Source organism: Lygodium microphyllum, chromosome 28, assembly GCF_053477565.2.
Source record: "Lygodium microphyllum isolate KBCC chromosome 28, Lygodium_microphyllum_v1.1.10, whole genome shotgun sequence".
Lineage (NCBI taxonomy): Eukaryota > Viridiplantae > Streptophyta > Polypodiopsida > Schizaeales > Lygodiaceae > Lygodium > Lygodium microphyllum.
Genome location: NC_141162.1, coordinates 99,181,272 through 99,205,861, shown reverse-complemented (window position 1 = coordinate 99,205,861; position 24,590 = coordinate 99,181,272). Strand labels below are relative to the sequence as shown.

The 24,590-nt window shown below is 47.6% G+C and overlaps 1 protein-coding gene across 3 annotated transcripts in view; it reads left to right on the top strand.

Annotated features, from left to right (window-relative positions):
- The window catches only part of LOC148011792 (putative acyl-activating enzyme 16, chloroplastic), a 253,538-nt gene that overhangs the window by 183,857 nt on the left and 45,091 nt on the right, over positions 1–24,590 (top strand). For all 3 annotated transcript variants that reach the window (XM_087670449.1, XM_087670448.1, XM_087670447.1), the window contains exons 13-14: positions 3,154–3,291; positions 3,375–3,534. In XM_087670449.1, coding sequence (XP_087526575.1) covers positions 3,154–3,291; positions 3,375–3,534 — 298 coding nt within the window. The remainder of the gene's footprint in view (positions 1–3,153; positions 3,292–3,374; positions 3,535–24,590) is intronic.

Below are 24,590 nucleotides of genomic sequence, written 5' to 3'. Positions count from 1 at the left end.
TATTTGGCATGTACAATCATGAGCACACCCGAATAATGCATGGCCTGTGTTCCTGCATAGAACAAACGAAAGCCATGGCAATCCATAACTTTTCTGGCGTCACCGTGACTCTTATGCTCAACAGCGCACAGGACATCCCACTGATTCTCATACAATGCAGTCCACATGGCATGTTGCTTGTGTCGAGAACAAATTCCTCGCACATTCCATGTGGCTATTTTCATGTGTATGCAAAACACAATCAGGTACGAGGCACAGCTTGCCTCGATTTGACTTTGTCGGCGAGAATGTCCAGGACTCCCTCATCCAAGAAATCCGCCAACACCGCAAAAGAGTTCTGAGGACCAGATTTGGAAGTAGACAGCATATCTACTTGCTTGGGGTTGGAACGTGGATAACGACGGTCCCACGGGGTAATGACGTTGCCTCTGGTATCAAAAGCCAGCTTTGCAGGTGGACCCTTTAGACGATCCGAATACATTTTCTTGGCGGGCTGAGGACGGGGGGTGGAGGAAACCATAGCAGGAGCAGAGCGCTTGGAAGACAACATTTCCTTCCTGCGCATATATGTACGCATGGAATCTTGTGAGGTAGTAGGCACAGTACTCTCCATGCCAGCAACAATCCTATTGCCTTTTTTTGCACGTACTTCAACCCAATCAGTGGCACGGGAATCCAGACCCGAAACCTGTTGTTTTCCTTTGGCCAGAACTTGGGGCGGGTGGATAGTATCCAGCGATGGAGCATCACACACCATATCATCCATGGGTGGAGCAACATGGCTCGCATCTGAAATGTGTTGCTGCTATGGGCATTCGGCCATAAAGTGCCCCAACTGTCCACAGGAAAAGCAATGGCCTGCAAAATTGCCCCATTTCAAACGAAAGTGTAACGGATGCATGCCAGAGCAATTGAGGCATAACCACGCAGGCCTTTTCCGTGCAGTATCCCATAACATGCACAAGCGGTTGCGATTCACAGCCCTGAGACTGGGAGGGACCAGAACCGTGCCCACAGCAGCCATAGCATCCTTCAATAGCGGCCAATAAACAGTCGGACAATTTTCCACTTCTACCCACACACGGCATTCACGTTGCAGGAGGCGCTGAAAATCTGCCATCGGGCGCCATGGAACCACATTAACCAACCGACGATCAAAAAACAAAGGCAGTTTAGACAGGAGAGCAGCACGGTGCGTCTCAGTTTTCCAGAGGACCTCAGAAAAACCTCCGGACCCAACAAAAATCTCTTCAACACATTTCCCTTGGAGCAAACTCTGCAGCCATTGGCGAATACGGGAAAGCAGCGGGATTCGACCAGTGAAGAAGAGTATCACAGCGCGATCATAAAACACCGAAAAGGAGCGTAGGACAGTTTTGGGGTCGACGGTAGCTTCCAGAACATCGTCAGGTGCAGAGTCAGAGAAGGCTTCCTGATTATGTTGAACATATTCGCCAAGCAGAGTGTCGGCAAATTCCAGCAGATGCTCCCAGTCCACCTCCTGAGAGTCCACAGAATCCGAAGCAACCTGCGCATAGGAACGATCCTGAATAACACCTATCTCTTCCGAGGTATGCTTGGTACGTTTACCCGCAGGCTGGATGTCAGGACCCGGGGGCATCTCTTCAGTGCACGGGACCATATCCTCCGGTTCCTCAGCATCAGAATCCGGGCCAAGTGCTGCCACCGTTTGGTCTATGAAATCCAGATCCAAACCAGCCATCTTGTATGACGAGCTGATCGCGAAGGAGGACTAACGCACAGTGCAGATCACTATCGGCTGAGTTAGAAATCTGCACCCCTGTAAGCTGGTTTTGCACACAGCGGAGGACGACCCTCAGGATGTCACACGAACAGGTTGCAGGCGTTAAAAGTCTGGGGCGACCACCACGGTGCCTGACTGGGGAGGGCAGCGTCTCCCAGGCGTCGACGGGGCCACAGCCACCCTGACGCAGCGGAAACGAGCACAGGCGGGCCGGATCCGACAGGCACAGGCAAACAGGGGCGGGACAGGCGGACAAGCTCACGGCGTCGACGGTGCGCACTGTCAGGGTGCGCAGGTCAGGCGAGGGCAGGGACAGGACTAGGCTACGTGGTGACGTGGCAACCTGGCTCGTGGGCGACGGGGCACGCAGGCGACGTGGCAGTCAAGCGACGGGGCGCGCAGGCAACAGGGCGCGCAGGCGAGGGGGCAGTCAGGCGACGGGGCGCGACGAGGCACTCAGATGACGGGGCGCGCAGACACGCAGGCGACGGGGCGCGCTCCATCGTTCCGACATCGCCCCAAGCATCTCTCTCTCTGTGTGTGTGTGTGTGTGTGTCTCAAAACAAGGTGATGTGGTGAATGTGAGGTGAGAGGCACATACATATGATGTGAGACAATGTGATGCCTTCCAACAATAAAACCAAGGTTGGCCCACTAAAGTGGCACTGGGCCGCCCAGAAAGTGGCCACACATGCATACCCATATACAAGCCTATAAAAGGGCTAATACATATGTTATTTGTACAATGCGAACATGAAGTACCAATCTAGTACACTACAATGCCAAACCATGTGTGGTGCTAGGTGAAAGAAGGTACTAGCTTCCATTATTTGTAAGGAAGCATCTCTCCTACTCATCCATTCAGTGTCACCCTGTAGCTTGCTGTCCCATCTTCCATGAGAGTGCGGATAGTAGGTAGATTCTCTGCAGTGGAGACATCCTAAAGGTCAGTAGCATGGCTACACTTTGCAATCCAAATGAACCAAGCAATGATTCTAACAATCAGCTCCCATCCACGACAATGCCCCTGCATCCACTGTGACTATCATCCATTTTACTCAAGTTTTAACTGTACACAGATTTTAATCAATTTTATAATCCTGGAAAGACAGAAATTGTGCCGCTAGAGATCAAATATCAGAAAAACGTAAGCACATCACAATCAGGCGTAGCCTGCATTGAAGTCACGTGTTAAGTATATATCATTCCGTGTAGCTTATTGGTTCATTCTTCACAAGCCATCTAAAAGGCTAACACAGGAATCTGCAGTATTAGTTTTTGCATGCTTCAGCAAGGTTCAAATCTGGTATAAATCTATCTTTTACCAAGGTTCAGGCTTCTTAATGTGGTTCTCTCGCATCTGCTCACAAAAAGTTTCATCTCGGCAGGTCCTTGGGACAGTTGGAAAGGCACTTGGCAAAACTGAGGTGAAAATTGTAGATGTCCACTCAGGTGAAACCCTTTCAGCTGGAAAAAAGGGCATCATCAAAATCCGTGGACCACAAGTAATGAATGGATACTATAAGGTATTTGTCACTGATTAATAAGGTGGAAATAGAACTGGAGCAAGCAATGGTGACATATCTTACATTAAAATGTGCACCTGCAGAACACTGATGCAACAAGAAAGGCTATTGATGAAGGGGGTTGGCTTGATACAGGAGATCTAGGGTGGATTTTACCGGAAAGAATAACAGGCCCAGCTTGCCTTTGTGGGGGGAACCTTGTATTAGATGGTCGTCTAAAAGATACTATTGTGCTGTCAACAGGTATCACAATATTTTGAAATTTTGAGTGTGTAAAATAGATTTTGAAAGATAGTGCATGTGTGATTTTTTGTCACTTCTTTGATTAATGTGCATGTGTGATTGTCACATTAAAGTCTATTTCTCATCTTTTTTCTCTGAATGGAAATTCCTCCTTGGAAACATCAGCCTAAATGAGATGCTAAAAAATGCAATGTAAAATACCCTTCCCTGGATGGAAAACCATAATACATGAGGCACTTCAAAACTGCACTAAATTTAGAATCTTTATTTTTGAGTTCATTGAGACCACACCTAGCATTATAGATTTTAGTTTTGCTAGGAAGACATCCTCTCTGTTGAACCAAAACTAGGGTATCAAATCAGAAAGGATAGACTTTCGTGGTTTATGTCCTCCATGCCAATGGACCAACGATCAAGGTTCTTCTGAGCTCACTGTGCTGTTTACAGACACAGAGAAAGCAGCATCATAAATGGGAGCTTATTGCTAGTATTATTGCCTGGTACATTGGGACCACAAGGTGCAGCCATTCTATAGATTTTCAGAATTTATCCACTGCAGAGACTTTTTCAAGGATTTGGGCAAAGATTATCCACATACTCTGTGGGAGATGGGAGAGGATGCAGGATGGCTCTGGGAGGATGAGTAGGAGGAGAGAAGCCTTCCTATAGACGTAGGAAGTTGGCACCTTTTTTCATTTTGCCCCTCAGGTCCTCTGGCATGGTATCCCACTAGATTGGTTGTTCACACAACCATTGTATATGTGATATTTTATAGGGTCTTTGTACTTTGTAGTTTACCTTAGCAAGATTCTATCTAAGGTGTTATTAATAGAAATTTCTTTTCTCAAGGGGGGAAAAACATGCTCCTTCATTGTCATAAGTATCTTGAATGTGTCTCAAACATAAGTTGGCTGAACCGAGCAGCTTTGTTTTCTTGAATGCAAATACTTGTTTATTCACTACTCTTTTGTACACACTACTTTTTGTATGATATCACCAATTTTGGATTATTCTCTCTCTCTTTTTCTAGTACAAAACTCTCATTTCAACTATCTTGTTTTTTCCCAGGTGTAAAGACCCTTTTATTCACCTCTGTCGTGTATTATTTAATTGTACATGTGAATGCACCCTTACGTGCGCTAAGTATAAATACATTTTATTATGTGCACCAACACATTGTTGGTACACCCAAATCGTACCTCTCTCTCTTTTTTTTTTTCTTCGTAAAAGGTAATTGTATTAATTATGAAAAAGGTACAAGTTTGCATGATTACAAGATACACAATGGCTCTACCCCATCGTGTGTACACGTTGACTCTCTACAAGAACCAGACAACCAAAGAGTTACAAAGTCGTGGCAAAGACACAGAGGAAATTGCCATATGCCAGGGATGTAAGTCTTCCCGAGGGAGCATGTCAAAGTGCTGGAGAAGATCTATCTGCCAATACAAGAGACCTTTAAGCCGAGCAATATGCCACTGAACATTATAGGCGGAATCAAAAAGAAAAGCATTCCGAATGGTCCAGTTATGCCAACAGCCCCAATATCGAAGAAAGTGAAACAGGATCTTCATATGTGGCTATGTCGGTGCGGGATATTTGGGCCGCGCAAAAACCCAATCAAATGGGCGTAGCGAGAGACCAACCACCGCTCGCCAAACGGCTATGGTTGACAGGAATGACCAGATTTTCTGAGCGAGGGGGCAAGAAATAAAACGATGACAGGCGGATTCCATAGTGGTGGTGCAAAAGAAACAGTTGCCGTTGGAGATTCGACGCTTGGAAAGAGCTAAAGCAAGCGGAAGACCACCAATCATCACCCTCCAAAGAAAGACCTTATATTTTAAGGGTGTCTTGTTCAACCAGCCCTCCATCACAGTTACCCTCCACCATGACCGGGTTTTATGCAATCCCCATAGAGTATTAGCTTTAGTAACCAGCCATTGATGATCTTTAATCAAAAGATGGTACACCTGGTTAGCTGAAGCCTTTTCTAAATTCAGCCGGCCTGCAAAGTCCCAGTCCTGCGAGGGATGATCCGTAGCAAGGGCAGGAAAGGGCTATTTGCTCTGGAGCACCATTAAAAGCTGTTCCCATAAATACATGTATCCACGAGGGATCGTGAAAAGCCTCATGGCTGTACGAAACGATATCAACACATTGTGACTGGCAAGGGTGGCATCCGCTACCGAAGTTAAGCCCAAACGTGCCATGCGGTTGAATTTTGGTCGAAGCTCATGTTTACCTTCCCACGAAATTAACCGCGAGACTGCCAACAATTCCAATTGAAAAGAATTAGTAGCTAAGCGATCCTCCGCTGGATGCCACTGAGCCTTCCGGAGGACCAGTCTCCAAGAACACACCAAATGGGTAAGCAGAGATGAAGAAGAACTAGAGAACCGCGAATCTGCATTAAGAACATGCCACCAAGAACTCCGGATTTGAGTATTGCCATGCAGAAGCCCGTGATCCTCAAGAAAATAACGGGCTATAACGACCCATGGATGATGCTCTGAGCACATGGCGCAAAAAAGAGACCAACGGAGTGCCAGCATATGAGTTTGGGCATCTAAAATAGCCCCTCCACCCATGCGTTTGGGGGTGCACACATGCGACCAAGAAAGGTCCAATTGCAGGAGGGTCTTCAAGATTGCAAACCGAGACTTGGCGGTGAGTAGAGACTGTCCCTGAGATGGATCTTCATGACAGCCCAGATCCCCTTCCTACGCAGCTTGCTCCATGTGTAGCAGGGCTTCTGTAAGTCCCTAATCCAGAGCCCCCCACACTGCCAGGAGGACATGTTGGGAGGTTGGGAGGCCGGCCCAACTCGTACCATCAAGACATAGTGGGAGGTATAGAGGATGGTGGACGAGGAGGTGCTACAGCGAGTATCCGGATGCCAGAGAGGAGTTGAGTTGAGGAGAAGGAAAATAGACTCAGCAATACCTCAGGATTGGCTTGCTCCCCCAATACGAGAGCCGGTAGAGCCTGAGGAGGTATGGCTTGCTAGGTTTTCACCAGCAAGTATCCCCCTACAGGTGGCAAATAGAGTGGGCGGCGCTCTACATGGGACCTTCTTCGCCTTGCAGGAGGGGGGGTGACTGGCCCTTGACAAAGGGCAATAGGATGAGGGGATAGCTGTCCTTCCATGGAGGATTCGGATGATTGGCCTTCAGGGGAAGACATGAGGACTAGACCCTTATGTCTTCTGGGAGGAGCTCAGGGAGTGGCACCTCTGGATCTGGAAGGACAGGCCACTTGATGAGCTGGAGTGGGATCCGGGAGAGTGGCTATGGCCAGCCACGGCGGTTGCCAAGAAGCCATCGAGGTTCCTAGAGTACACAACGAGGATTGGTAGACACGTACTAATGTAGGAGGACATGGATTGGGCGTCATCACGTAGCAGGCACTGGGTGGAACACAGCATCACGGAGACTTTCCGAGACGGACTTTCTAGCGCCGCCTATGGGATAACTAGAGGCCGAGGAGGGTATCGTATTTCTTATGGCCGGTGGCCAATGGAGGCTTGGCGATGGGAAGTTGGCTAGCCTAGATGCAGGAGGAGGCAAGTTGTAAGCACTACACACAAGAGCCTCTGGAAACCGTAAAGCAATGGCCTTTGGTCGTGTGAGGTGGCGTAGCTCACGTGGAGAGAAGCATGCCGCATCCTCCGCTGTATAGCACCCAACCTCGGATATATCTTGTGGGGAGCTTTCTGCTGGTAGGCAGTCAGCCAAAGCCCTCACCTTCTGTATGAGGCTGAGATGCAAGACACAATATTCATCATTGAGGTAGGGTTGTGCACAGTGGTCAGTTTGAAGGCTCCACCCATCCACCAGGTACTAGAGCCCACAGCAGACCGCTTTGAGGTATCGAAGACCATAGGGAGTCTTACTGGATGGCATATTTGGAAGGCACGGTGTCAGGAGGCTTTTGGCGAAGAGAGACTTTTAGTGCAAGCGACCTTAGCAAAGCTCTGGACCTCCATAATCCACTCCCTCCGCGGCCGATGGGACCAGGTGCAGGGCGAGTCCAAGGCTCGTTAGGAGCTCCGTTGTCATCTCATGCACACTTGGGGCAGCCAGGACCTGTTTTTTGTGATGCAGGCAAGCAGCCCCAGATGGCGATACACCCCCCTTCCATGGCTTCTTGCCCCCATCCCCCCTAGACTGCCCTAAGAGGCTTGTACATCTGATATATCTGTCTCAATATCAGCTCCTGCTAGTTTGTTGAGCATGAGCACTTCCTTGTATTCAGGGTTTTTTCTAAAGTAATATAATTAGCCACACTTTATTTGCAAAAAGAAAAAAGTATTATTCTCAATCGACTCTATTATTACTCAAGCTCAATTGACCATTCTCTGTTTAAGAGAGAGTTCCATAGAGGTTTAGAACCTCTTTCCCTAGTTAAAACTATTAAAAATCCCTATATAAAAAAACTCGTGTTTCTTATTTTATCCCCTTTTGAAAGAAACTCACGAAACACGTTTTCAACATTTCGTTTCTAAACATTTCTGACGTTTCTAGCTGCTATGATCTAGGTGGAGTTGCAATCCCTCTAGTCAATCCGAAATAAGAACAGTGCCATCTGCATACAATAATATCGGTATCAACATCCTTGCTAGGCTAGCTCCGGCTCCTCCTCCTTGGTCAATGTAATTGAAGCATTCATTTATATATAAACCAAACAATGTGGGCAAAAGCATGCATCCTTGCTTCACTCCTATGGTACTATTAATCCTCTTTGATAACCCCCAAGTGCCCGTACATGACCTGTCACACTATCTCATATAATGCATAGATACCCCATCGTATAACTTCTAGTACTTTGGTATCCTACACTCTTCATAATGCATGCACAAGGCACCATATTAAAAGCCTTGCAAAAATCTACAAAGCAGCAATAGATCCTCTTCAACCCTCCTCAATAATGGCTCTGCGTGTGAGGATAGGTCAAAAACGTGCCTATCCTTGTGCTCTCTTGCCTTGCATCTCAGCCCACTCACTAAATTCATGTTCCATTATAGATCCATCTTGGCCAAAGTATGGTGGATCATGATAGTCCTGTAGTTGCTAGAGATCAAAGGATCACCACTCTTAAAAGAGTAGAATTATAGTATTGTTTGACCAACTCATAGGGAAGCCCTCACATATTGCTGTAATATTTCCGATTCCTCCTTCGTTCTTCATAAGAATCCCCTCTTGGGAAGAGGTCATTAGGATAATTGTTAGAATTACGGTTTTTTTTTTTAAATTATTCCCCCTTTCCCCCCCAGCCGATTGTCATGCTCGAGGAGGGGGGAATAGCAAGGGTGACTGAGCACCGTGCTGGAGCTCATGGTGGGGGTGAATGCCATGCAAATGGCGCATGGAGGGAGGGAGGTACCTCTCCCTCTCCCTATAAAAACCATGGCCAAGGGAGCTGGAGTACAGGGAATCGCTGCCGTAGAGGAAAGAGTGAGAGGCTGACGTTGTTGTGTGCAAACGTCGAGAGGAGGAGAGCGTAACGCCGTGCCGCTCTGCTGGCCGAGAGGGAGGAGGGATTGGCTGAAGAACTGCCGCTGCAGTCCGCCTCCTGCCCGCCATCGATTCCCTTAAAGTAATCTCCTCTTTCCCCACGTGGCTTCTGAGACCACAGAAGCTTCTTGGAAGCTTCTAAGGGGAGGAGCTAAGCCCCCCCTTCCTGTGGCTTTATTAAGCCTTCCTCTTGAAGGTCTTTATAACCTCTTTTCCAGCCCCCGCGATTTAATCCCCTCACAGGCGATTCTTACACCTTTTTTCCCCCTTTTATTTCCACCAAGTGCATTTAAACTCCACCCCCCCCCCCCCGGGATTTAAACCCCTCCTCGTGGGTTTTTCCCCCCACAAAATGCTTTAGAGTCATTTAAGCCCCTTCCTATGAGGCTTTCATAAGGCCTTTCCCTTGTGTTTTTTATATATAACCCCTCCCCCCCTTGAGAATTAAGCCCTTTTTCCCCCTTTTTATTTTGTCATTCCATTAGCCAAGGTTCTAAACCCCCTTCCCTATTGCCCTCTCAAGCGGATTCTTGATATCCCGGGATCTTTTAAAATCCCCTTTTATTTGCCTTCCCAAAGCAACCTTTCACATCCCTTTTTCCTTGAAGTTTAAGGAGGAAACCTATAAAGCCTTCTAAAGCCGACTCCAAAAGACGGTGCAAGCAGATCACAAAGGGAGTTTCGCGTTCAAAGAAGATCGGCCAAGATCATAAATCTGCGTCCAAGACAAAAAGACCGAATTCGTGATGGCTCCTAAGAAGGCATAAGACACAAACGCAAGAGGATCATCTCCTAGCATCCATGTGGACATTTCACCACAAGTCCAGGTTTTTCTTCCTAAAATTGATTAACGTCGTAATATTTCGATTGTGCATGGATCATTTATGGAATTAGGATGCACTTTTTCGATTGAAACACTTTGGATAAATTAAAAGGAAATAGCTTGCAAGCATGTGAGAAATATTCTACCACTAACCCATCCTCATCATGTGCCATCCCGTTTTGTAATCTATAAATTGCACCCCTAACCATTTTCAAGGTGAAGAAAGACCATTGCATTGGCCTACAAGCCTATGGAGGCTACATGGGTGGTTGTTCTAGGCAAATCATACACCTATCTTCCATAGTCAAGCCAAGCATGTAGTGATGTAATCTATATAGGGAGCTATCTTTCATGAAACATCTTCCATGCACTCTTGCTATCCCATCCCAAAAATAACTAATATATCTTTGCTTTTGCTTTTGCCAAGTAGTTTTGCTTCTTCTTCCACACAAGGCATTTGAAGAATGTCCTTGCTTGATGATGTGTCCGAGTGTCTAGCTCCACTTATCTTTGTAAGCTAACCAAAGTAACTCTGCAGTCATCATCATACCAGCTATTTTGGGGAGCAGTAGAGATTGTGTGTCTACATCAAGGCAAGGTGTGTGGGAATGCATACCTAGCTGATCTATGTATGGCTTCTGCTAAGGCTCTTGTACATTCCTCCAACAATCTACTCAAGTCCAATGTATATAAACTATTCTTGAGAGCCACTATAGATGTGTGAGGTGTCCTCCACAAAGGGGTATTTGGGATGTTTAGAGAGGCGTGGTGTTCCCTGTTTCTTATATCCACAAGAGAGCACAAAAGTCAAAATAGCATGGTCTGGTGCTATGCCAATTGGTCTCTTAGATACCTTAAAGTTTTGGATGTCTAGTATCAATGTTGGTGAGCTTATCACCCTAGTACTTGCCCCTCCCTTGTCATTCCAACGTGTCAAAGTGTCATATCCTAGCCATTGTGGTAGACCATTAAAGATGGCTAGTCTATGTGCACTTCCCAAAGCAAATAGGTATGTCCCATAGGTACTCACTTCTTTATCCTAGGCTCTCTTGTATAGGCCTATTTCATCTATGTCAAACTCTTTGAGCATGGCATTATCATGCATATAAAAGTCACTCTATCTATCTCCGATGTGTGGAAATCTCCCACTAATAATTTGTCCCCAAGGCTAGTATATCTCATAATATCCTCATAAAGTATGTCAAAGCAATATCGATCTCATGTGGCATATGTTGAGTTTGTAGAAGGAAAGTATCATATTGCAATGAATATATCCGGTAGTCTTCTTGCGTCTATCCTAATTCATAAGTACCATGCATCATTATCTCTCTTTGTTAACTACACCATCCCTTTGTCTCGATAGAGTATGGCCACACCCCTAGAACCCCTGGTGCTTCCTAGTTTTCTATTTGTTGGACGAAATGCAGTTTTCCACATGTATCCCTACACGTCTCACAGTCAGCTACCTTTACATTGGTGTGTTTCTATGTACATGGCTATATCTATGTTTTGGAAGCTATCTTCAAAGTAACCAACATCCAAGTGTAGGGCTCCATTACAATCCCATATTGGCATCCTAGGTGGCTCATAGACCTGGTACCATTATGTAGTCCTTCTATTAGTAATGATGACCCTTACATCCCTATAAACAACCCATTTTCTCTCTTTGTGGGCTTCCAATAATTTGGGCATGTGTTCTCTACGATGTGCTATCTTTATTTGGATGAGAATCTTACCTCATCCAAATAAATCTTCTCACCTTTAAGGGCTCTTCTCTTAGAGAGGAAGACCTTTTTTTCTCTATGTCCCCAAAGCAAAGGATTAAACCCTTGAACTTAGAGTCCTCTTTCCTCACTGTCCAAGCACTAACTATAGGGACATCTAAAGCCCCAAGTTTGTCGGCAAGTGTCTTAGCATTTTCTTGTGGGCTGCCCTTCTCCTCCCATTTCTACTCTTCCCATCTTGTGGACTGTGAGAGAGAGAGAGAGAGAGAGAGAGAGGCTTGGAATCACGTATTCATCTTGGAAGTTGAAAGAAATGATATATTAACGTCTACAAAAGGCCAAAATGATCTATGAGACCATGAGTTACAATCATGTGTATGATGGTACAACTATTTGAGCAAAATATGTATGTAGCACAAAGCAAAATAAGAAAGGAAACTAACTATAGCTATGTGTAAAACATAGAGCTCTATCTAGTAACACTGAGCTCCAAATGGTACAGTCTCATGTGGGTATGAAGGACCTAGCTCCAGCCCGAGCAATAATCCCATGTATCCGCCTATGAAGGTGTCGTCGGTGTCTGTGCCAAGGCCTAGGAGGTCTGGATCGGCTAAGCTGAATGGCTTGATCAATCAGTACTCCTTGTCTGTGTGTGGACTGTGGCTGTAAGAGAGGCTCTCGTATGGACTGTGGCTATAACTGTATTGAAGTCTTCTGAGTCTCCTTTGCAAAGAAGTTTATGAGCTGCCTTTGTGAAGGGCCTCGATGTCCTGGGGCAGGTGTACTCCTGAGGTGCATGTCACAAAGCCGTCGTATCTCAAGAAGATAGAGGCCAAGGCATCGTTGATCAGTAAAATCCATGACTCTGGATAGTGGTCCAAATCTGTTTCTAAAGAGACAATGGAAACGACCACGGACCTCATAATACGCTGGGCAGCGGCAAATATAATTCTCCTCTGTCTTTGGCTCTAATTGGCATATCTGGCATATGCGCTCCTCTGGTGGGATGGATCTATATCTCCCAGTCTCAATCTCTAGTTGATGTGAGGAGGTGTGCAGCTGGCCAATAGTGCATCTGATCCCATGGGAAAGGTGAGTGTCCATGTATCTCGGGCGAACAATAAATCCATCATTTGTAGTATGAAGGAAATGCACATGGTAGAAAGCCATCTTTGTCCCTAGCTCTTGCCCTGGCATCAACCATAACTGCCTAATATCCAACTGGGTAAGATCCATCCTGATGATCTTGCGGATCTCTAACGTGCTCAGATTAAGAGATGGTGCATCAACGGAGTACTAGAAGGGGGGTAACTTGTCCATGCTAAAGCCATGCAGCTCAAACCAGGCCAACATCTGTGCATACCAACATGAAGTATCACCCTCTCTAGCAAGCTGCTTGGAGGACTCAAGGGCCAACCATGCATATCTGTATTTGGATAAGTTCCATAGGCTATGTATGTATGCGACCGATCAGGTGAGGGCCTCTACCACAATCGGTGTAGCTGCTAGCTCGGCTCTGATGATCTCATGTGGCACTAAGGCCTTACATCTGATCATCCTGGATATCATGGACACTAGGGGTTTCTCCATCGACCTCCATCCGTCATAAGTGCGTGTGGGAGCCTTCGCTCAACCGCCAAGACCCACGGACCGCTTATTGCTTCAAGCGTTCCAAGCGAGCTCTAATGGCTATCTCTCACCTAGCCGATGCGCCGTCGATTACCTTGATGCTTGATCGAGTACCCTCCTCTCTCTTACACTCCGGTAGCTCCACGATTCTTGATGCTAGCTCAAGCATCCTCAAGCCTCCTCCATCTCCAAGCTCCATTCTCCATAGCCGTGCGCGCAAGAGAAGAGAAAAGAAGAGAAGAGAAGAAGAGAAGGGGAGATGGTGAAGAGCTTTACCCACTTGATCCCTCACTCCCACACACTCACTCCCTTACACTCTCACACTCCCTCTCTCAAGAGCACACACAAGCAAGAAGGAGAGAAGAAGAGAGGAAGATAAGACTCTTTTTGCCACACACCAAAGAAATGAGCTTCTCATTCACTTTTCAACTTTATATACAAAACCCTAAGTCCCTTTTTGGGCGGGCATCCCCTTTTTCCCTTTTTTTCATGGCCAACCGTAGCCTAGGCCCTTTTTTCCATTTCCCACCACTCTAATTTTATCATATTCCCAACTAATGCGTACAATTTGCACAAGAGCGAGCCTGGCGCTCTTTTACAAGGGTTCGGGAGCGCTTCCATATTTAATGGTGCACCTTTTACTCTTTTGTTGTCTCGGGGCGACACTGAGGCTTTCTAAGGGTCGTGCGTGAACGTTTAAATTTTTCAGGGTCTGGTTACCGGTCAAGGCGCCTTTTTCTGCTTTTATCCTGCACCTTTTTTGCTATTTCCTTTTTTCCATTTTCCGCTCCTCTGTGCTGTGGGAAACACGGTAACATTACCCCCCTTCTAGCCAAGTGCCAGTCCCATGGCACTGCGGTGGGAAGTAGTGGCTAGTTAGGTCTGCTGCTAGGCGGAACTGGTAGGTGGATGACACTACTTCCAAGGTGGTTGTGTGAATGAGAGGTGATGGAGTTTAACGACGATGACCAGGAGAGATTCTGGCGTGCTTTAGGCTTCATGAAGATGCTCAGCCTCTCTCACACAATTGTGGCGTCCATTTTGCGATGGTTGATTGGGGTTCCAGTTGGCTGGTGGAAATCATGTAGCCGGTTGTCCCTTGAGCATCAGAAACGCTTGAAGCAATAAGCAATCCCTTAGGAGGATGGTATTGGAGGGATTTATCCTGGAGAGACCCCCCCGAACTCTGTCTGGACAAAGATATGGTTTGTCTTTGCATTGAAAATCTGTGTCTTTGATTTGAAGATCTTTGTCTTTGAGTTGAAGGTCTTCAGTACTGCGTTGAAGATCTTCAACCTTGCATTGAAATTCTTCAGGCCTGTGGAATCAATAAGCGATCCGTAGATCTTGAGGCGTTGGGCATGCATCTTTGGAAGATGAGGTTCTAAGATCTATGCCAATGGCAGATCTATCTTGATTTGGCTCAATCATGGTAGCCATCAATAGCAGGCAGATGGCTGGACACCGGCACATGGAAAAAGTTTTGGTCATTAAAGGATGTCATGGGTGATCCTCTTCAGCGGAGTAGCCAGTTCTTGAAACTCGAACATAACCTGCAAAAAAAGTTGTGCACTCCCTAAGGGATGTGTTTGCCTCTCCGTGTAGTGCGTAGTGCCCGTGGCAGTGGAACTGGGAGATGGGTCTAACCTTGGGCAACCTTGGGCAAGCCCTTGGTAATGTCCACACTTGATGACCCAATTCGTGTATCGTTGGAGGTGCGGTGCAAGTCTTAGGGTGACAGGTCTGGGAGTCCTGCCCTTGATGTGCCCTAAGTGTGAAGTGGGGAGGGGGCTAGGGAAAACCCTAGGTGCAGTGACTGTGGTGCACTTTTTTTTTTTTTTTGAAATGATAACCAGGCCTAATTGTCTTCATCGAAATGAGGAGGAGAAGAGGGTTGGATAGATTTGCTCAAAAACTGGCGACTTTGCATGTAATCTTTCAGATTCATGCGGACATGAAGAGAAGTGGTGGAGAAGAAAGGGTGATTGCACCTAGTGAATTGGCTATCATTCATATCTTCTAGGAGGGCTAGGCAAAAAGAGGGAAGGAGACTAGCCCTCATCATAAGACGAGCCATGGTGCAGTTGTCTATAGCGTTAGGGTCAAAGAATAGGGGAGATAGGCCGCACTCTTGTGGAGTCGGGTCTTGCTTAAGGAGTAGCCTAAGTAACCTAAGATAATTACAGGTTGTTACAAAAGTGGGGTCAGGACATGAGGAGAAATCCGCAAGAAAGCATGTCATAGACTCATCTAGGCTTTCGGCGGTAAAGAGAAGTGCATGCTGGAAGGATGTTATATTAGAGTTATAAATAATAGTGAAGTCATACCGCCCGTGAAGAGTGGCATCAAAATCCACCCCTACCCTTCGAGGGTATGCCATGTAGATAGGGTTGTTCCGCTCGAATGGCAAGATGTTACAAAACGCCATCCAGGCGAGCATGCTGATGTCGCATACTCGCCTCCTCCACAGGGGTTGGCTTTTGTAGCCCTGTACAGTGTGTGGGACTTCAAAAACTTTGTTCTGCCAGTAATCAGCCGCTTCTGTGCCCCAGGAGGTAGGGGTCTTTTCTCGCTCTTCTAGCCATCTTTGCCCCAACCGGCCACCGACCACGATTACCTCATCCATCACCTTGAGTGGCAAGACCCTCCGCAGACTGTTGGGTAGGAGGAAACTAAAGGTGAATGGATCCTTTCCTTGTTCCTGTATCTCCCACAACACCAGTTCTGCGTGGAATCCTGCGGGGAGATCATCAGGGCACGGTGGGAGAGGCGCGGTCGGCAGCACGGCTGGTTTGGCTCTCAGCTGTTTCCTGGCTTCCTCTACTAGCTTTCTACGTCTTTTCCTAGAGGCGGCTTTTCTTTCCGCAGATGGATCCTCTTGTGGTGGCTCTTGAGACTGCGGCGAGGGGGATTGTGGGACTACATCCTTCCTGAATCGGTTCATATCGATTTTAAGTTCTGCTTCCTCCCCCTGCCGTTCTCCCTGTGCTGCTTCTTCTTCGAATCTGAGGGCATCGATTTCCTGGGGGGTTAGGCCGGCCAGCAATAGGTATTTTCGTTGCTCGTCCAAGCTCAGCCTAACCTCCGCAGGCAAGGGTGGCATCTGCAATCCAGCGTGTAAGGCTCTCCGTGCCATGCCGAGCTTTCTCTGCGTCACCTCCAATGACTCTCCTTGCGCTGCGTGGGTGGTGTCCAGGATGGTGTCGAGGAAGGCCTTCTGTTGAGTGCTGAAGGCCACTTGGGCAGCTTCTGCCTTGCTTTGTGCAATGATTTTCTCCTTCTCTGCCAGAACAAGGTGCCGCGCCAGTGTCTTCACCCTCTTTTCATTGTGTACAGCCCACTCCTCTGCTCTTTTGTTCATCACTTCCAAGCTCTCTCCTTGCTTTAGGATTAGCATCATGAGTTTCTGCTCATAGTCTTCCAACTCTCTGACCAGCCTCTCTCGCTCTTCTTTTCTAGAGTTTAGTTGATCTGTCAGGCGCTCGATCTCCTCTTGCTGCTCCTTTATGCCTTGTTTTCTCTCCTCGTCCCTGGCATTCAGCGCAACCACAAGCGCATCAGCCTGAGCAGATTTCGTAGCGAGCTCCTAGTATTGCACTATCAGGAGCTTGTGCTCTCTTTGCATTTTCACTAGTTCCTGTGTCTCGTTTTCGAGCTGCTGTCTCCAGTGCTTCTCCCTCTCATCCTTAGCCTTCATTTCTTGTTTGAGATCTGCGATCTCCCTCTGTTGCATGGCTATCATTCTTGTTTTATCCAGCTGGAAGGCGGCCACTGATTCCTTCTCGGCTGCCAACTCAGCCACGGCTATCTTGCGTTCCTCCTTAGCTTTCTCCAGTTAGGAGAGTAGCTCGGCGACGTACTCGTCGTAATTAGCCGATGGCATCATCATTGTGTGGATGGGTGAGGTTGAGGCTTCTACCTTCTGCCTTTTGGGCTCTTGCCTGGATTCCGCATCCGTAGCTGGCCTCTTTTGTCCTGTGGCCGTGGTTTCTGTGCTCTGTCCCTGGCCCATCTCTTTGTTGATGAAGTATTGTATCCACGCCACGAAGTTTGACACATCGGCACTGGTCGGGATACTAGGGGTGATGGTGGTAGGTTCAGCAGAAGGCACCAGGAGGGTAGGAATTGGATGAATCGAGGCCTTGCCCTTACCCTCAAGGACTAGAGGTGGCACAAACTCTGGCACCTATGTGCTAGACCCTGGCCCTTCTTCTCTATGCGGGCTCAGGTTCCCCAGTCTATCTCCTCGGCTCTGTTGCTCGATGGACCGGCGTGTTGCCTCCACCAGGTCCTCTTCCTCCTTCCTTCTAGCTCTTCCTCTTCCTCATCCGCCTTTCTTTTCCTTTCCTCCTCCGCTTTTCTCTGCTCTTCCTTCTTTTTCCCTTTTTCTTCTTTTTCCTTTCTTTTCTTCTCCTCTGCTTCTTGTTTCGATGCCTTTTTTTCTCTCTGTAATTCTTCTTTTCCTTCTCCTCCTCCTGTCTCTTCGTCCTCTCTCTCTCCGTGGCCGCTTTTAGGGACTCTTTCTTTGCCCTTTCCAAGTCTTCTCTCTCCTCCTTTCTGCCTTCGTCATCCTTCTTCTTTCTCTGCGTTGTCTTCTTCTTGGGTTTCCCGGTTGCCTTTTTGCTTGTCTGTCCCTCCCCTTCTTCTTCTGTCTCAATTCTATCGGTGGACCTATCCTTGTCCTAGTGAGAAGGCGACCTCTCTGGTGTTTCTCCTTCTCCTTCTTCCGCATCCTGTGCTTCCTTCACTGCCTCCTGGATGAGCACAGTCAAGACACCTCCATACCCGATGAAGGAGGCTTTGGAGGAGGCTTTCTTTCTTTCTGTAACTTTAGAAGCCGGAGTTTCTCCTCTTGCTGATACACTTCCTAGGGCCAACGCTTTGGCTGCTTGATCAATCATTTTTCGCACGTACCCGTTCCAATCTACTTCGTCTAGGGTATGGGCTGCTACATTCTCCAGCACCGGTACGCTAATTCAATGCATCAATCAATTGTAACGCTGGCTGGAGAAGAGCACATGTATCAGCTTGGCCTGCATCCTAGCTTCTGCGTTAGGGATATCCTGGATGCTTATGCCATCATTGGTGAGCACATCTTTCTTCTTCATTTTAAGCATGGCATAAACATCCCTTTTTTGTTTCCTCTCTGTCTTTGGTACCAATCCCAAAGCCTTCTCCACCAAGGCTGGATCTAACCGGACCTGTACCTGCTTTGCATCTTCTCCTCTACCCACTGTTACAATACCACATTCTTGATCTGGGTTGTATGTTCTGAGGAACTCCACGCACTTTAGGTGGTCCGGCTCCTGCGAGAACTTTTCGAGATACTTCGTGAGGTTGCATTGTTCAACCACCCTCTTGGCTACTTCCTCCTTGGCCACCACGACTTCTATGTTGTGGATGGTTGGGAATTTGAGTTGGCTGAAGGCGCGGTTCTCTAGATGGATGCGGTATTGCTCCCTTTCCTCATCTGTGAATAGGAGTCGATGGGCGTGGTCTTGCTGCGACATTTTATGCTCCTGCCATAAATCGTAACTTTCATTAGTATTTTTCACATATCAATTCGCTAATTGCTGGAAAATAAAAACTCTATGCTTTTTGAATGAATTCATTAGGAAGCCCTGTAGATTTTCCTTTTTAGACTTGGACTTTTTGCCCTTTACTTTAAAGTTTTCCTGCCCATTTTCCTACCCCGTCCATTTTTTCATACTACATGTTTATGCTTTTCACTAATTTTACTTTGATTTATCTCCTTTGATTCATTTCTCTTCTGATTCTTTCCACCTTACCCCCTCCCCTTTTCCTTGAAAAGAATCCTTCCTAGGATTGAGGGTCAAAAGGTTAAGGACTTTCGGCATGTTGGGGTAGGAGTTACTTGTGAAGGAGCCAAGTATAGAAATTTGGATTGTATTCCAGTTGAGCTGCGCGGTCCAAATTGAAGGGTCGAATTCCCACGTGTGTGATGTATATAAGAACATCTGTGAGAAAGTCACCAGAGTCGACCCGACTCGCAATGTGGAGTTCTTCCTCTGTTAAGAGGCGGTCAAGGTAGGGATGCCCCTTGATGTGCTCTTCCTTGGGTCGGCCTCGAAGAGTGGTTAACACTCTATACGAGGTGGGTGCGACGTAAGTGGGATCATACTCTGCTGTTTTGATGGCGCGGCGTTGGTCATTATGCGACATCCTTCAACTTCCCATTGCAACCTAAGAGCGTACCACTGTCTCAAGAAAGGTGATTCAATATCAGCGAGGTGTGATAACTCCTCGATTTCTTGGTCAGTGATAGCAGAAGTGATTCGTGGATCGTATGACGTGATAAGGCGCTGTTTGATGGCTTGCTCCTTGGAGATCTCACTATGAATCAACTCAGCAGCAGCGGAGCAAGAAGCTTTTGCAAATGCGAATTCAAAGGTCTCCCAAGAGCAAGGCATATTGCACACTTCCGTTGCAAAGGGTTCTTCCAATAGACCTAAGTCCAAGTGGTCGTAGCTGAGGGCTAGCGACACGAAGGTGGCATCGAGTCGTTTAATGCATTCCACCACGTCATCCCTGGTGTCCTTCGCAAGGTCAGCGGCGGCTAGCGCTAAGAAGGATTTTCGTTCGTAGGAGGGCATAAGGACAACAGGTGGTTGAGGTTTGACAGAACAAGCACTTTTGACAACGAAGATGGGCGGTTGGGAGTTTCCTTGAGCCGGCAGTTGGGTTGTTTGGAATATGGGTGAATTAGAGTCAGCCACAACAGATGGTCTGCTGCATTGAGGTTTGCTTTGGGAAGTTGGATTGACTTGGTCGGATGATGCCTCCCGTGACGGTGGCTGTTGCTTGGGCCAATAGGCCTGTGCGACTCTCTTGGGCAGAAGCATAGATGAGTCGGATGGCTGGGGCTTTGGAGAGCACTGCGGCTTATGGTTTTGAGGTGTTATAGGACGTGGGCTGATCAAGCTTGAGGGTGGTGTATGAATAGTGCCTCTGGCCGTGGGGGCCTTAGGGATCCACAACCAAGTATTTCCCTCGTAGTAGCCTTGCGTATGCAAGAGGGTTTTAGGGACCCATCTTTGCTTGATCACGCGGCGCTTCCTGTGATTGCGTCTTGGCCTCCTAGATTTAGAGTTCTGGGTCTTATGAGGATAGGAGCGTCGACTCCTAGGCGGTTGTTACGGCTGTTTAGGCACCCATTGAAAGCGAGGCTATTGGGCCTTAGCTTTGGCTGCTGCGGGTTGCGGTTTATGGAAGTCGGGGAGTGGCAGCCGCGCACTACCCCCCTCCTTAGTCTTACCTACGGATGTTTCTACCGGTGGCTTTGCGGACGGTGATGGTGTCGCGCAACCCTTGCTGAAAGCTGTGACAATGCACACGTTGCCTATTGCTAGGTGGATGCGCTGCAACTCATAATCAACATTGCAGTGAGTTTGCTTTTTGAAGGTTCGCCCCAGCAGTGACTCCGTGCCTGCGTCTGTAGCACTTAGCAATACGTAAAAAAGCATTGGAACAGTCTCAGACTCGATAGAAATGGCGAATCTGCACTTGCCGAGAAGTGTGTATGATTGGGCCCCGTATGGGTTTAATTTGGCAGTTGTGGGTTGGAGTAGTGGTTTGCCAAGTTGGATCCAATGACGGTGGGTTAAGACATCAAAGTCTGCTCCCTCGTCAATCAAGGCATTGAAAGCGCATATTTGCTTGGCAGTGATCGTGATACGGAGGTAAGCGGGTTCTACGGCTTCCTCCTCTTCGTTGATTTCAGTGATTGTAGCTACTCGTGCTTTGACCGGCAGTTCTAACAATGGTGGCTCATGCAAAGGATGTGTAGGAGGGTAGTACTTCTTGACACGACTGCCATTGAAGAAGCCTATTCCTTCACCGTCTAGTGTCTCAAGCTCGACATTGCAGGTTCGGCTGATTGCACGAACCTTGAAGGGTCCGAGACCTCTGAATTTCATTTTTTGCTTATGCCCCTTAATTGAGTAAAGGAGCACTAAGTCACCCTATTCAAACTTGCGCTGCTTGACATGCTTGTCAAACCAGCTCTTGTGTCAGGCTTTCTCACAGATAAGCGCGTGGGTGGCTAGAAGACGACGAGTCTCTGATAGGCGTTCAAGCTCAACCAGGCGTTGCGTCCATGCCTCCTTCCCTTCCCATTGTTCTTGAAGTACTATTCTCAGGCTAGGAACGAAGAATTCTAATGGTAGAATTGCCTCGGTTCCATAGGTCAGCGTAAAGGGGGTTTGGCCGACAGCCGTTTTATAAGCTATGCGGTAGGCCCACAAGGCTGCCATCAGCTTGTTGTCCCAGTCACTGCGTAAGGTTGAGACTACTTTAGTCAGGACATTGATAAGAATCTTATTAGTTGATTTTGCCTGACCATTCGCCTGAGGGTAGTATGGTGAGGATTTGCGATGGATAATGAGAAAGGTGGACAGGAGATATGCTATCACTTCGTTGATGAAATGCGTGCCTTGGTCACTAACCAGTTCGATGGGGCAGCTGAAGCGCAAGATCACTTGCTCCCATAAGAACTTGGCAGTCGTCCTAGCGTCGTTTTTTCGTGTGGCTCTTGTCTCTGTCCATTTTGTGAGGTAATCCGTGGCCACAATGATGTACTTGGCTTGTGAGTACTGCCGCCGCAGGACTGATAGGCCCTATGAAGTCGATTTCCCATTTTTCAAAGGGTTGGGGAGCAATAATTGGGGTCAACTCCATTTGATCTTTACGAATCGAGACTTTTGTCCGTTGGCACTCATCACAATGCTTGACGAATCGCTTGGCGTTGCGGAAAAGTATGGGCTACCATAGTTGAGACTGCAGCACCTTCCGTGCTGTCGTGTCTCCACTAAAGTGTCCTCCCATGATGCTGCTGTGCGCCTTTGAGAGCACATCGTGCATCTCATGCTCACACATGCATCTACGCAGCAATCCGTCTTGCCCTAGCCTATAGAGTTGGCCTGCAATCAGCTAGTAGGGCTGGATTTTCAGGATCAAGCGTCTAAGTCGGGCTTTTTCTATTGGTTGCTCAGGTCGTCCGTGCTCGAGCACTTGGACTATGTCGTCTGCCCAATATGGCGTTAGATCAGCCTTAAATAAGTCTCTCTCGCTGAACAAGTGGAATAGGTGGGCGTCGGGTAACTCGTCAACGATGCCTTGTCCAGCGGCTTCTCCTGTGGGGATGCGTGACATGTGATCAGCCATGTAATGCTATTTTTCCTTTCGTACTACTACGGAGAAATCGAACTCTAGAAGTAGGAGGAGCCATCGAGCTATGCGCCCTATAGCACAAGGTTTGTTTACTAAATAGAGCAAGGCTTGATGGTCCACGAAAAAGATGAAGGGTGTGGCCAATAGATAATGCCAGAATTTGTTCACAACGAACACCATGGCTAATCCCTCCCTTTCTGTTGTCGAGTAGTTCATCTCCGTCTCAATGAGTTGTCTGCTAGCAAAGCTTACTGGATAATCTAAGTTGTGCTCACCGGGTTGGCACAACACTGCCCCCACGGCAAACTTAGAAGCATCGATGTGCACGTGGAAGGTAATGGTCCAATCTGGGGCTCGTAGAATTGGTGCTGTTGTTAGAGCCTTTTTCAATTCTTCGTATGCTCGTTGGCATGCCTCGATCCACTCGAAGACAATCAACAGCTTGTACAATGGTCTGGCGATCAGCGCATAGTTCAGTACAAACTGCCGATAGTATCCTGTATGGCCTAAGAAGCATTGAACTCCCTTGTAATTAATTGGGGATGGAAGGTCAACAATAACCCTGACCTTCGAGAAGTCAGTGGGTGGCAATGCCGTTCTTCGACACCACGTGTCCTAAGATGCATCCGTGCTTTACTCAAAACTGACACTTCAAGGGGTTCAAGGAGAGACGATATAAGCGACACCGTTCAAAGACTGCGCGGAGTTTGTCTAAGTGTTCGATCCAGGTCGAATGGATATACAGGTCATCGACAAAGACCTCTAACTCCTTGCGAAGCATGTCCTTAAAGATGGTGCACATGAGATGTTGGAAAGTGGCAGGGGCATTGGTCAACCCAAAGGGCATGACTATGTATGCAAAGACGCCCCACTCAGTGGCAAAGGCGGTCTTGTGCCGGGGTCCGTAGGATGTACTTGCACCTGGTTGTACCCTGAGAAGCCGTCCAGAAAACTGTAGGCTTCCTTGCCCGCCACCCTCTCGAGCATGTGCTCGGTGTACAGCAATGGGTAGTTGTCTCTCTTCATAGCAGCGTTCACCTTCTTGTAATTAACGCACACTCGGATTTTTCCGTTCTTCTTCATCACAATGACTATGGGTGATACCCAGTCTGTGTGCTCAATTTCGTAAATGAATCCAGCTCTCATCAGCTTGTCAATTCCTCTTTGATAGCATGAGCGTGTTTTGGATCCATAGGATACGGTCGCTGCTTGACCGGCGTTGCGTCCGATGTCATGGGTATGTTGTGAGTCACAACACTCGGATCTACCCCCTGTAGCTCTTCTAAGGACCAAGCAAACACGTCTATATACTCTCGCAAGAGAGCAACAAGACTCGTTTCTTCTTTACCAGTCAAGTCATCGGCAATGAACACCGGTCGAGGTGTTTCCCCTTCCTGGGCTAAGTCTACCTCCTTGACTTTGGTTGGTCCCTCGATTGGTTCGCTCATCTGCCCTTAACGTATGGCACCTAACAGAACTACTACCCTATCCCCTTTTTTGAATTTCGTGAAGCGTTTAGGGAGGTCCTTCAGCTTTCGCTGTTCTTCTGATGGTGTATCCTTGGGTTGCTTTGCCTTTCCTGCCTTAACCGTCTACGCCTCAGGTGGACGGGTAGGTCCCCCTTGGTACGTCTGGTCATGGGCGGCCTAGGGATCTCTGGATCACTATCCGAACTAACTTCCGATTCAGAGTCAAACCCTCCATCTTCGCTAGAAGAGGTGGTCTCCCTTGGTGGCCGCAGTTCAGAAGGTGATTCAGTCCTAAGTATTGGTATCGTTCCTGGCTGGGCTAGGCCTGCTTCCTCAAGGTCTATGGCTCCTACGTGTTCCAACCAAGCGCGATTACATTCCATGCGCATGACTCCTCGCTCTACTCCAAGGGTCTGCCTTTTCTGCGGCTTGGCGTCTACTCGTATCTGCTCAATTTCTCGTCCTTCAGTGTCGTATTCTACGGTATCTACTTCACCCTCGCTCTCATCACTGAAGGATTGGCAGTCTTCGTATTCATTGCTAGAATCTTTGTCATCCGACTACTCGTCGTCTCCTAGGGTTTGGTATGCCTCGTGTCGTTGGTCAAGAACTAGGGCCCAGTTATACATGAGGTTTAAATCGTGCACCCTGGTCCATTGCCACTTGGATTCCTCTAAGAGATCCTGGAGTGGTTTGAAATTTGCAG